At 40.5% G+C, this 13,366-nt stretch overlaps 1 protein-coding gene across 2 annotated transcripts in view; it reads right to left on the bottom strand.

The window, feature by feature from the left end:
- The window catches only part of N4BP2 (NEDD4 binding protein 2), a 37,673-nt gene extending 24,580 nt beyond the window's left edge, over positions 1 to 13,093 (bottom strand). The window contains exons 1-7 of one of the 2 annotated variants that reach the window (XM_066185640.1): positions 13,019 to 13,093; positions 8,660 to 8,774; positions 8,193 to 8,365; positions 7,352 to 7,439; positions 5,101 to 5,439; positions 2,030 to 3,260; positions 1,047 to 1,171 (exon numbers count right to left, since the gene is read on the bottom strand). In XM_066185640.1, the coding sequence (XP_066041737.1) occupies positions 1,047 to 1,171; positions 2,030 to 3,260; positions 5,101 to 5,317 (1,573 nt within the window). In that variant the 5' untranslated portion in view covers positions 5,318 to 5,439; positions 7,352 to 7,439; positions 8,193 to 8,365; positions 8,660 to 8,774; positions 13,019 to 13,093. The remainder of the gene's footprint in view (positions 1 to 1,046; positions 1,172 to 2,029; positions 3,261 to 5,100; positions 5,440 to 7,351; positions 7,440 to 8,192; positions 8,366 to 8,659; positions 8,775 to 13,018) is intronic. The other variant, XM_066185639.1, reaches the window with a different exon arrangement.
- Positions 13,094 to 13,366: the final 273 nt, after the last annotated feature.

The following is a 13,366-nucleotide window of genomic DNA, read 5'->3' as shown; positions in this document are numbered from 1 at the left end:
TAATGATTAACCACTGTGTGAAGAACTCTTGCCATAGCTTGATCTGTTTCAAGGCCCTCTATTTCAGAAATCCAACCCCTCACGTGTAAAGCTACTGAGATATGGCATCAGCTTTTGAATTAACGTATCTATGATAATCAAGAAATGAAAATGCAAATGTAAAATGCACCAAGATGACTAATAAATCAGTAAATTAAACTAAAAAACTACATGATCACCTTAAAGTGGACTTCTTTGTTGCATACAAAATTCTTGGCTTTATAACAGTCTTAAGATTAGTCCACTCTGTAAACTGTATAAAATATGAAAAACCGAAAGAATTATTGTAATTTAAATACACAGTAATGAAATGTATAGAACGACTAAATTTGAGACACAGCACCATGTTTCTGTAGCCATGTTACAGTGTGTCTAAACAATCACAGTTCTTGTTGAATCCCACATTCATTAATTTGTTTCTCCATTGGTAGAGATTTGACAGCAGAAAGGGGATCATGGTTCAAATTTAGTAAGTAAAAGCTTAAAAATATTTGTTCTATGGTGAGTTTAGCACAAGGTCACTGTCAAAAAACCCCCACTCAATTATGAAAATGGGAAAAAATAATTTATTCTGTCTCACTCTTATAATGTTTAATTTTGACAATTTCACGTACAAGAGGAAAAAAGATAACAAAGAGCAGGAAGATGTGTATTATTTGTATCCTCATTACTTACTGCATAAGCATATTATGGATCATCTCAGACAAAGTATTTCTGAGAGATGGTGTAAGTAACCACTCTGGAAATGGGACACTACTCAAAATACATACCATGATAAAATCTGAGGACAAAACATACTCTTGACAAAGACACTGGCATTTCTAATTGTGAAACACACAATGAACAGATGACTTCCGATTTTGTGCTCATATTCTTTTTCCGTACATATTAAAAAATACTTCTATGATAGGATAAATGCTTGTCATGTAACAAGCCAGGCAGATTTTTAAACAGCACAGAAGCACTGAACTGTAAATGAGACAGCTAATCCTTTATTTATATCTCACCTCGTTTCCTGTTCCAGTCATGTGCTTCCCCTAAGCAATCAGGATCATAATGGTATTGTCCATGTTTGTAAAAGTAATCATCAGTACTAAGAATGATTCCACTTGGGTTATCCTCAAGCAAATTCCTGTGAAAGATCAAGAAATAAACAGGCTTTTTCCCCCTTCTTCTCCCAGGCTCCAATGTCTAGTACCATACATACTTTTTTTTAGTCTCTTGCACAAAACCAAAATTATTTGGAATGGAAGCAGCAAATGTAGGTAAGAGGAGAAAGAAAGAAATCAACCTCCAAGCAAATACAATCTATAATAACTTCCCCCCTTTATTTTTTCCAAAGGTTGAGGATTATCTAGGGGAGAGAGCTGATACAGTCTCCCTACAAGTCTCTCATTTCAAAACAACAAGGGAGGTATTTTTCCATCAACATGTAGTGAGATACTTTCACACTGACAAATATCCTGTATTAATCGCATCAAATGTTTCAGATGTCAGCCAAAACGACTCTAAGTTCAATCTAGGCTTTTAGAGAGTAAGAAAAGAAATCAAAAATTCCCCCCAAGAAGCTTCAGATACACTACTTATCAAAAAAAAGTTGCACAGTGAAAGGGGAATTTCTGCCTGTGAAGAGCTGGCATATTTCCATCAGTGTTATTGGAAGAAAACACTTCAAATAAGCTGGAACTGAAAGAACACAGCAGAACAAACACTACAGCAATGATGCTCTGCTGACAAACTCCTCTGTTCAGTGATTGAAGTTAAAGCTCATCATTCCTATTTCAGTTTCCACTAGGAAAGAACCTGCAAGCAACTCTGCTCTCAGCACTTATTATTATTATCCATGACACTGCATGTACTGTGTAGCTGGCAATTAGGGTTTAATTCATGCACAACTATTTACAAGTGTCAGAAAATTGTCTCTGCCTGTGCCAAATCCTGTACACGATTAAGCAATTTTTTTTAGAAGCTCACAATATAAATGTTCTACCTTGCCAAATATGATTTTCCTGATCCTGGAACACCTCTGAGAAGAACAAGTACTTGACCTATAAGTTGCATCTTTTTTCTCATCATGTGACAAACACGTGGTTGCTGTGCTTGCGAGAGGTTCAATTTTGAGTTTTTATCTTGATTCCCCCATACCTTCAGAGAAGGGTTGCCATCCCAGGCATTTGAAACCACTGGGGAGGAAAGAAAAAGTCCTTTTTCCGAAGTTCTACAGTCAGAAACGTGTCTCCATTGTCCTGGACTGGCAGCCACAGGAATTACAAAGCTGTGACTTCCACTGGATGGATAAAACACGGGAGCCATGAGATTCCATTGTTGTTGAGACTGACCTGATGGTGTAGAAAAATTTAAGTTATAACCCTGCTGAATTTGCTGAGTATCTGCAGGTGTTTGTATTTTGAAACCGGATGTTTCATTAGAGATACACGCCTCTGGAAGAGAAGCGTTCTGCTGGCTATTAAAGGCAGTCACTGCATCTTCGTGTTGTTCCAGGCACCTTGATTTAGGATCTTCAGTAACAGCTACTCCATGTTCCACAGGTCTTTGGAAGAACTCACAAGAAGCAGCAGTCACACTACTTTGATCCAAAACAGTATCTTGTGTCTGATCAGAACTTTCACACAGTATTTCTCCATTTGATAGTTTATATACCTCTGAAGCCACATCACGTTGAAAATGTATTTCCAACAAATCAGAATCTTCCAGCATCTGTGCAAAACTGTCTGATGCAGATGGTGAGCTTGTCTGGATGTTCAGCTGACTCACTGGTGGCTGGGAACCGCAGAAGTTTTCCAAAACCTCATTATTTGTCTCTGCCTGCTGTGGAAAAAGTAAGACATTGCAAACCGAATCAGATTCTTCCCACCTGGGAAATTTGGTAAAACCATTGTGTTCCACAGGGTGCTCATGTGCTATTTGGTCATCTGCAGAATCAGGCAATTTCTCACTCAAGCTGTAACTCTGAAAGGCAGTTTCTAGTAAGGAATCCAGTTCTCCAGTCAGCTGCACTCCAGGCGACAGGATTTTTTCTACTGCTGCTCCAGAATAACTATGTGCTGCAGTACCTTCCCCCATTCTTTCATTTATCATAGCTCTTTGCTGATTAACAAGAGGTAATGATGATGCTGCTAAATCAAAAGCCAAGGTTTTTGAAGATGCTGCTCCTCTGGCATGGGTGGACAGCTCTAGAAGATGATCCATAGCGTTTTCTACTGTAGGGTAAGATAAATAGAATAAAGCATGGTCAACTAAAGAAACCCAAGCTGATAGGCATGCAATTTTTTTACTTGAAGAAGTATTTATTACAACTAAAGAAACAACCAAAAGACAGTTCACCAATTCAGCTTTAAACATGGCTTCTAAAACTCCCTTGATCCATTTCTCATTAGAAATAAAGGAAGAACTCAATACAGACATATTGAAAAGTAACAACCTAATAAACTTTAAAATTACTAAGGAAATACTGTCTAAAAATTATTAATTTTAATTGGAAAAAAATACCAGAGCTGGATGTTTAAATGGATACTTATTTCTAATCTATCTCATATAGCTGAAATAGTGTAAGATGAACTAAAAAGTCTACAAAATATGAAAGAGATCAAAGTATGCAAAGCGTGTCCACTATAGTCCATTTTAAAATGTCCTATCTAATATAGCCTGAAAAATCCAGTATCTGCATTAATTCTTTGTAAAGCCACTATATGGAGTAGAGGGTGCCAGTGATCAACATGAACAAAATGAAAAGCAGGCACAAACATCATCTGAGTCCTAAAGCTAAGCTTCTGTTTTCCTGAAAGACACTGTAGCAAAAACTTCAAGCTTATTTAAGTACAATTCTGTCTGCACTCATTAAACAAAATCTTTGTCATCCTTCCAGCTTCTCTACTGTATGAAAACAACTTATTAGCACGCAAATATGCTAAACTTTCCACTTTTAAACTACTGTTAACAGTACAAGGCTATGAACTCTACATGTTTACTGCATTCTCCAATAAGCTTTAGATAAAACTGTTATTATCTTAAAGGTGAATATTATTAAGAGTTTGAAGCATGAATCAGTAATTCCACCAAATTCAATTTTAAAATGAACAACAACTGTAACAGCACTCTCACAGTTGTTCTTAAGTTAAAAAATCTGTACAATTTAGGTAATAAAACAGTCCTTTTAATGGTTACCTAGCTTTTATACGTATAAAAAAATGCCAAAATCTGCTTTCTTTGCACACATTCTTACAATAATCTAAGTTAATCACATCTGATCATGTGAATACAAATTGATTAAAATGCTCCATATATGGCTTATTCCCCTGACAAGTAACTCCTCAGACATTGCTATCCAGCACCTGATGCAGTACTTTTATCATAACCAAATGACCTTGCATATAGAGGAATTTCAAAACCACAAAAGAATGGGAGGGACTGGGCATAAATATGAAAGTAGCCTGCCAGGAGAGTTGGGTATGTAGGTCAGCAGAAGGCAGGGAAAAAAACTAGCTCCTTACTTTAGTTCCAGCAAGGCTGCAGAGAACTAAACACTGCAAAAAGAATTGATCCTGCAGAAACTAATCCTCAGTGGGTACGACAAGATGACATGCAAAATAAATAAAAGCTCAGTTCAGGTATTTAAGGAAAAGCAAATGCTGCCAGGATCACATATGGCATACAATCAAAAAATTGTGATCTAGAACATAAAATATCCCTCCTGCAGAAACAGCTTAGGCATCTTGCAGATATGGCACAGAAACTAATTGGAAAAACCAGATTCTCCTCACAACTCCACCAGTGCCTGCTCTGAGTCACAGAACAATCCACTCTAAACAGTACCTCCTTTTACGAAGCACACTACTCCATTTACCAGCCACACAGAAACATTGTTAAACTTGAAGAATCTTACATGATTGTAAAATTTCAAAATAGTATTACTCACCTACTTATTAAAAGTTAAACTCATTAATATGATTGCAACACCCACACCAACTTTCCTGGAGTTGCACTAGTTAAGAGCTATCTGCATGTGAAACAAAACTGTAATGTGAGCTGAATATTATTTACCTTTAAAATCACATTCAGACAGAACCATATAAACCACACTAGGATCTAGGTCAGAAAACATCTCTGACATGCTGTTGAAGAGCTCTTCCTTATTGACATAATGCATTGCTTGTGCCACTAAGTGGCTTGGGTCCCCCTGGGATACAGCAACAGCAGTTCTGTCATAATTGCCATTCTTCTGAGAAGGACTCCCACCAGTTTTCCTCTTCCGTGGCATTTTGCTTTCTAAAACCCAGCGTGCTTCTTCTTCTGGTTTGTTCACATGGGGCTGACAGCACCAAGCTTAAAAATCACATAAAACGCTCTCCTAACTGGGTAGACCAAATAGAAATTGCAGACCTGGAATAAAATTTAAAAAAAAAAAAAAAAAACAAAACCAAAACAAAACAAAAACAAAAACAAAAAACCAGAAAAATTTTAATAATATATAATATACACGATCACATTTCCATGTCTTCTATTTAAATAGCTAAAAGATCAAAAAAAATACATAAGCATACAGGAAAGCATTTTCTGTATGTCTGCCTTTCTTGTTTTCAAATGGCTGACAGTTAGAGCAGCCTTATTTTCCAGTTAACTAGACACTGAATCTGCGTCTGGAAGAGAGAACAAATAAAATGTAGCTTAAAAGAGAAACTCAGAAAAATAAAGTTTACACTGCCAGGCGGCCAGTTCACAAATATTCCTCTGCTACTGAGGACCAGTTAACATTATGGAAAATGTACATTCTGTTAACATTCAGAAACTACTCCTCTTATAAAAGTACTGGAAGATGTAACAGATGTTACCAAATCTTTCAAAAGTCTCTCATGACTTCCCCCACCCATGTCATTTTAAGAATAAACTGAAGTTCTTCAGTGTTCAAACACTGGCAGAGAGGTTGTGGAGTCTGCAACCCTACATATTCTTAAAACCTGACAGATCAGCCCTGCTTGAACCAGGCTGTTTCAGGTCTTGGGTAACATGCTTCAGGCATTCCAGCTTGATTTGATTGCTGGGTTGAACCAAGTGACATCCAGAAGTGTCTCAGCCTGTGTGGAGTTCTTTTTTTTGGTTTGGTTTGTTGTTTTTTTGTTTGGTTTTTCTTGGTTTTTTTTAATTGTTGAAAGTATTTTAAAACTGTATAAACCATAAAGCAGGAAGAGGCTTCTGACCACCTCCCGACACTTATGCCATGAAGCCTTTGAACGCATCTAGCTAAAACATTACAGCATCTATAATAACTGCAATTACTGCATTAATCTTGTATAGAAAAGGAAAGCTCTTATTAACTGAAATACAAGCATGGAGTATTGGCATGGTCTCCCTTTTTTTCTTTGTATCAGTATCAAAGCTCTGTTGAGTTCTTGTGATGACCATAATAAACTAATTTTTATTTTTTCACAAGTAATTATTCAGAAGACTAGCAAACCTTAGTAAGGCTCAGAAATCTGAAGTTAATTACAGCAAAGAGTCACTATTTACCAATAACAATTACTGAGTAGACTATAAAATATCTGTTTTTATATACAAGAGGTATTTTGCCAGTGGTGCTCAATTCAACGTGTGCAGATAAATCAATGGCAGCATTTCCATTTTCACTTAGTCCTTCCCTCCCTGGATCACTAGCACACAAATGACAATGCTAGATTAGTGCCAGTTTCAAACATCACTTCTCCATTATCCTCTATCAATCTCTTCCAACAACCAAGAGATTGAACATTTAGCAGAATGCTGACTGTTATGTTCTCAAGTCATAGAAATTTACAAATGCAAAACAGACAACTCTATGATGCCAGGTGTTTCTATCATGTGTACATGGACTTTACCCAGACAAACCAGATGGATGTCTGAAACAATAACAAGGTCAAGGAAATCTGAAATGCATGAGAAGGAAAACAATACACAGGAAAAGGAAGAAGCAGCCTTCCAAAAATAAAGGAGAAACCATAATGAAAAAATGCTAGTTGGCCAGACTGAGCTGGGACATTTACAGCCGTTTTTTTCATCACACTTTTTTGGTTCACCTCTTTGATTAGCCAACCTTACATCGTTCTTTACTGTCATGAAGAAGTATTCAACAATCAAAAAAACAGTTACAGCAGATCTTGTTTTTCAAACTTCTGTATCTAATTGATTCATCCTCTAGCCAGTAGAAAAGGTTGTCCCAACTTAAATAACGTTGACAGTGCTAAAAAATGTGCTTGTTCCACAATAAAAGAGATTCAGTGACAAAGGAAAGATCCTGCAAGGGAGAAAGTTATTCATGTACCTTGACATTACTGTGCAGCAATAGTCTTTAGGCAGAACAATTCAAGTGTTGTCAGTGTTTGAATCCAGCTCTCTTAAAATTATCAATCCTGTAAGGACATGCTGCTGAAAAACATGCTCTGATTGCAAGTTATAGAAAAGAAGTAAACAGGTAGTATTCAAGAGCAGGCAGAACACACAGAACAGAGGAAGGAAAATACTAAACTGCTTTTTAATTGAGTTACAGTTGATACCAAAAGTATTCAAAAAACTCTTTATATCCAAGCGATTGCATTAGGAAACCATGAGCAGTAAATACAGTTTTTCAAAGTTATGACATGGCCTTATTTTTAAGCAAACAGACCACAGAAGTATGCTAACCACTACTGAATGTTTACTAAAAGCATTAAGCAGCATAAGACCCTTCTGGTTTAACTGTGACCAAGTTCAAATGGCAAATAATTTATCAGTATTACTTCTCTTAATTTTTTAAGGACAGAGGAAGTCTCCAGGCTTGACACAATGCAAGAGTCAAACAATATGAACAAAGCAGCCCAATTTGTATATATTTTTAAATTTCACTGAATACTTTCAGGTAGTTAACTCCATTTTTATAAAAGTGGTTGGTTTGGTTTTGGCTGGGTGCTGGTGTTGACAGCTTTTTAGTTTGGTTTGCTTTTGGGGTTTTTGAAAAATTTCTTAATTTCAAACTATATCAAATATTTATCATACAATGTCCATGCAAACCTTCTGGCTTTTAAAGAAGAAACCAAATAAACACATGCACATATATACTTACATGCTGGGATTGGAAAAAAAATCTGTTTGTAACACATATAAAATAGCAAAGGCACAGAACTTACATCTTTAGCTCCACTGAGTTGCCCCACAGTGGGTCCCTTCTCATCTTTCCAAAACCACCACTGATGGCACATTTAATACAGAAGTGCTGTTAAAAAATACAACGCACTCTTCTGTCAGGAAACCATACTTTCTAACATACAAATCAGATGTCAGCAGAAGTGGCTGCTTCCTCCTGACAAAGGAATAATCACAGCACAAATTAAAATTTGTATTTTGCTCACTTTAAGCAGTTTTAACACTGAGCAATACACTTAATAGATTTGAGTAGATTAAGCACAGCTAATATCTTAACTAAGTACCCAATATGTCAAGCTGAGCTCAACTTCAATTATCCTTTTCCTAAGGATAAGAACATCTACCTGATTTCAATTTTTAGATGATTTCTTATCTAAAAAAGGTGACTTACATCAGGTAAAGAAATAACATAGCAGAAAAATTAGCTAGAAAAAAATGTAAGTTTCCTCACTTGTCATTCCACTTGGTTCTTCACCACAGTTCTTAACCATCTTGAAAAGGTCTACATATCCATGCTGGTGAAGACTAGATTCATTCCATCATGTGGGAATTTAGGCAAATAAAACCTGGCACATCAAAATAAGATTATGTTACATACACAGCTTACTTGTAAAGTTCTATTGATGCTAAAGAACTGCACTTCAGTTCATCAAAGTGTCTGCCAACTCCTAATCCACTGTGTGCATACTAAAGATGTTAGGTCTACTCAAAGTCTGACTTAATTCCAGTGTATATATTAGCCTAGAGCTTACTCCCCACAAGTCTTGTGCTTCCAAGCATACTTAAAAAACAACCCAAACAGCAATAAGACCACCAAACAAAATAAAATAAAGAATAAACAACAACAACAACCCAAACACATTAAAAACCACCAAAACCAAACTGAACATACACACCTAAATCAGGTAAAGAATTTGGAACAATTATTCTGTCACACTCCTCTACCATGACCAGCTGATGGCCTAAATACTCTTCCCAAGAAATCTAGATAGCCACCTCATATTTTACATCCAACCTCATTCCACTGCTCCAAAGAACTAAAAACTGCTATCAAAACACACAAAGCACTTCACTTAAGCAAGAACTTGATAATGAGAATCCAAATTTACAAAACAAAGGACACTGCAGACATAGAAAGTTATTCACCTCAACAAAGTGGCTTCAGAAAAACTATACTAGGAAAAGTTGAAAAGCCATTCAAAGATTTTAAAAAACAACCTTTCAAAAAAGGTTACTTCCAAATTTGTTCATCTGCACTTTAAGGTTTCCTGAATGCAGGAAAACAATTAAGTATTTAAATACAAGCACAAGAGGAGAAGCAGACAATGAAATCAAACCAACACCAATTCATTTTACTTTCTAGCATTTATAAAACAAGAAGCTTTTCTTTTTTGGACGATGTTTGGGTCCTCCTTCTAAAAACCAGAAGGAGAGGAAAAGGAAAAGGAAAAGGAAAAGGAAAAGGAAAAGGAAAAGGAAAAGGAAAAGGAAAAGGAAAAGGAAACGGAAAAGGAAAAGGAAAAGGAAAGCCCAGGAAATGCCTTCCACCAGATTTTTCCCAGTAAGTGTAGGAGTAGCAAAGGAGATTGTTTGGGAGCCTTTTGCATTCTTCCATTTCTGCCAGCAGTCAGCAAGGGAACAGCCCACTTCGTTACTGAATGTGAAAATCTATACTCAGCTAAAGACAGTGCTTCTGGAAACACCTCAAGGATCTTTTCTACTCTTTCCTTCTTCCACTCTGTGTTATTCCCACTGGTTGTTCCAAGGTCTTGTTCAATAGTTTTAACAGAGGTCCTCCTTTATCATATCAAGTTCTGTCAAAGTCCAAGACACTGACAAATAGGTCTCATTCCTGACTGACTTGCTTTACGCAATCTGTTCTGCTAGGATTTTCTTCCACTTTTGTGATTTTTAAGTCTGGCCCAGGTCAGACAGATTCTTTTGAAGCTGCTGCAAAAAATAAGTATCTCTCTGATTACAAAACAAAAACTTCATCCAACTACACACACAGTTCATGAGTACAAAACTAGCATGAACTCATCTGAAGTAGATGATGCTTATGAAGCAAACACAACCTGCAGGAAGACCAGAGCCCTGTTTGCTAGGAAGGACTCAAAAGCTCTTCTGCACAAGCCATGTCATGAGGAGAAGTCAACCAGCAGTGGCAGTCACCTAGTGTTTGACAGGTGACAGAAGCTGTGAAGCTCCAAATCATGCAGTTTCCTTTCAAGCCACAAAGCTGCTCCTGCTGGAGCTCTTCCACAAAGCTCCCAGAACTGGACAGGCAAATCTGCTGGATGTACATGATTAAAGCAGTAATGTGGGAGGAGGAAAGCCACCAGTGTGTTCTCCACCACTAGGTCTGCTTGAAAGGAACTACTTTTGTAGTCACCTTCCTTTTGCTATGTGCTTGGATTTTGGCAAAAAAGTGCACGTGGCCCTAGTGTTATGAAGACTGCAGATATGCAGCATGACAAACTAGAAAAAAAAAAACACAACCAGTTTATTTCTCCTTGTTTAGGTGGAGAAGGTTGTTGCTTGGGGTTTTGTTTTCGAGTTTGTGGGGTTTTCTTCAGAAAACAGTATCTGCAAAATGTCTTTCCACCTCTACAGGAGTTTAGAGATACTTGACCCTTTTACAGCTTCCCTCCTATGTCCTTCTCCCATAGAGCTGACAGCCCTCTAAAGTATGCTGAAGAAAGGGATTCCCATGGCAAATCTGGCTTTGAGGGGAGACCCTCCAGGATGCAGAGCTCATGGGCTATCTGGACTGTCCCCAGCACAAACTCCACACAGCCCAGCTGTGTTACTGTGACCTATGCCCAGCCTCTGAAGCGATGATGCAGGCTGAAACAAGGATGAAACGTGGTAATGTTGGTGCTTCTGCAATTCCACACCTGACATTAGTACTACTGCTTAAGATTTTATTTCAACTCCCCACTACAAATCACAGAGGAAAGAGAATTCCAGCAGTCCTAGAGCTGCAACTTGCGCACACTATGCTTCCAGAGACTATTCAAAACTCAGCCTTACTCAATTCTGACAGGCAGTAAAACTGACAGCTAATTAATGCCCTACTGGCATTTTTATAGTAGCAGAGCCTCTGTGAGAAAAACTAAGGCAGCAACTTCTTAAAATTCAAGGATTATTATTTTAATGGAGTTCTTCTGCATGTGAATTTAGCTCTATAAACATTCCTAAAATAATAATTTGACTGTCAGCCACTTACCATAGATTACAGATCAGTAACATTTAGGAGTGAAAGACAAGAGACTGCACAACACGTCAGACCTAAACCACCCCTCAAAGCCCCCAGTGTAACATTGTTATAATCCCTCTAGATCAGTGGGTTCCCCAGATGAAATGCATTAATGTTAATGCAACAGAGGAAGAGTTGTTTGGTTTTTTTAAGTGTAAACAAGGCAACAAGAAACAGGGGGCAACTCCATGGCTAAAACAAAACAAAAAACAAAGAGACAGCAAGGGAAGAAAAAGTGTATTGAAAAATAAAAGACAGAACTTTTAGATGTGCTTTGATGCTGTTGAATTATCACACAGTCTATAGGAACCCTAACTGCAAACCCGTGCTGCAACTATGTGACACAAGCAAGCCCCGTCTCAGTCAAGGGTGACTGTGCCGGGAAGAATGAGGCTTAAAACTTTCAACCTTACAAACGTATACCATACTTTACTTTTTCTGCCTTTCTCTAATTTTCTCCGTTTGTATTTCAGCCTCTGCCTCTCAAATCACAACTAGAGACAGGTTATCTAAAACTTTTACTCCTTTTGGAGTTCTTTTGCTCACGTTCTATAGGAGTTATTCTCAAGTTTTCACTGTAAGGTTCTCCTGCAAGACTAAGACGCAGATTAAACTTTGTCAAGGCACTGTATAAAACAGTATTTAAGTGTATCGACAGTCACAGTGTCCTCAGTCTTTCAGTACAGGAGTTAAGAAAAGTAATCGTAAATATGTACTTTTTTTCTTGCATTTGAAGCCAGGCTCCTCCAAAGCCTCAGTGACCTTATGGGTACTTGATCAACAAATCCTGTCCAAAGCACAGAGGGATACTATGCTACGGAGATCACAACCAACCAACACGTTTCAGCGGTTCTTGACTGTTAAGAACGAACAAGCCCTGAGAGTACTTAAGAATCTTTTGATTTCATTTTGAACGGGGTGAATTTATCTCGCAGGCTCTATTCTTCGCGAGATGAAGTTCAAGAGCACTCCGCACTGCTTGCTGCGGGGCAGGCGGCCGAAGCCGTTCCACCGACTCGCTAGTCCCGACCCTTCCTTCAGCGGCCACAGCCGCGGGCAGGGCGGGAGTCAGGATTTCTGTAGAAGGCCGGGCGGCAATTCGGTGACGGCCGAGGAGGCGCCGCAGGCGGAGGGGGCCGGCCGCCGGCACCGCGGCGTTCGCCACAGCGGCGGGGAGCGCCGAGGCCACAGGGAGGCCCGGGGAGAGCAGGCCCGAGCGGCGGCCCCGGCCCGGCGGCGGAGGGGCCCGCCCGCGACTACACTGCGCCGGCCGCTCCTCGCCAGCAACGACCCGCGCCCACGGCCCGGCGGCGGGCAGGCGGTCAAGCTGCGCCGCCCCCGCCCCGCCGCCTCCCCTCCCACCCGCAGGCAACTCCTCTGCAGTGACGCCGCGGACGGGCCCCCCGGGCCCGCCGCCACACGGGACGCGTCGCGGGGGCCGCCCGCTTCCCGCCCCCGGGAGACCGCGGCGAACAGCTCCGCGCCCTATGGGGAGCGGGGGGAGGGCGAAGCTCCTCCCCGGCCCCGCCGCCAGACCCCGCCGGCCGTTACCTCCTCGGCCCAGCTCAGCTCGCTCGCTGCCGCCGGCGGCGGGCGCGGGGCCGCGGCCGCGGGAAGGGGAAGCTCGGGCGGGGCCTGCGCCGCGGGGACACAGCGCCGTTCCCCGGCCGCCCGGGGAAGCGCAGCCCGGGAGGCGGGGCCGCCCCGCCCCCGCCCCTTCCCCCTCCCGCCCGGGCCCGCGGTCCCGCCCCGGCCGGCTGAGGACGGCTCCGCCCCGCAAGGCGGCTGGGAAAGCGGCGTGGGACGGAGGGCGGAGCTGCGCCGCGGGAGCCGCGCGCGCTGCTGGGTGCGGTACGGGGGTGAGGTCAGGAGCGGCGCGGGATCGCCGACAGCTAGCAC

The sequence above is a fragment of the Chamaea fasciata genome, unplaced genomic scaffold, assembly GCF_029207755.1.
Source record: "Chamaea fasciata isolate MVZ Bird 193981 ecotype frontalis unplaced genomic scaffold, bChaFas1.0.hap1 SCAF_6, whole genome shotgun sequence".
Lineage (NCBI taxonomy): Eukaryota > Metazoa > Chordata > Aves > Passeriformes > Sylviidae > Chamaea > Chamaea fasciata.
This window is presented reverse-complemented; position numbering and strand designations above follow the sequence as displayed.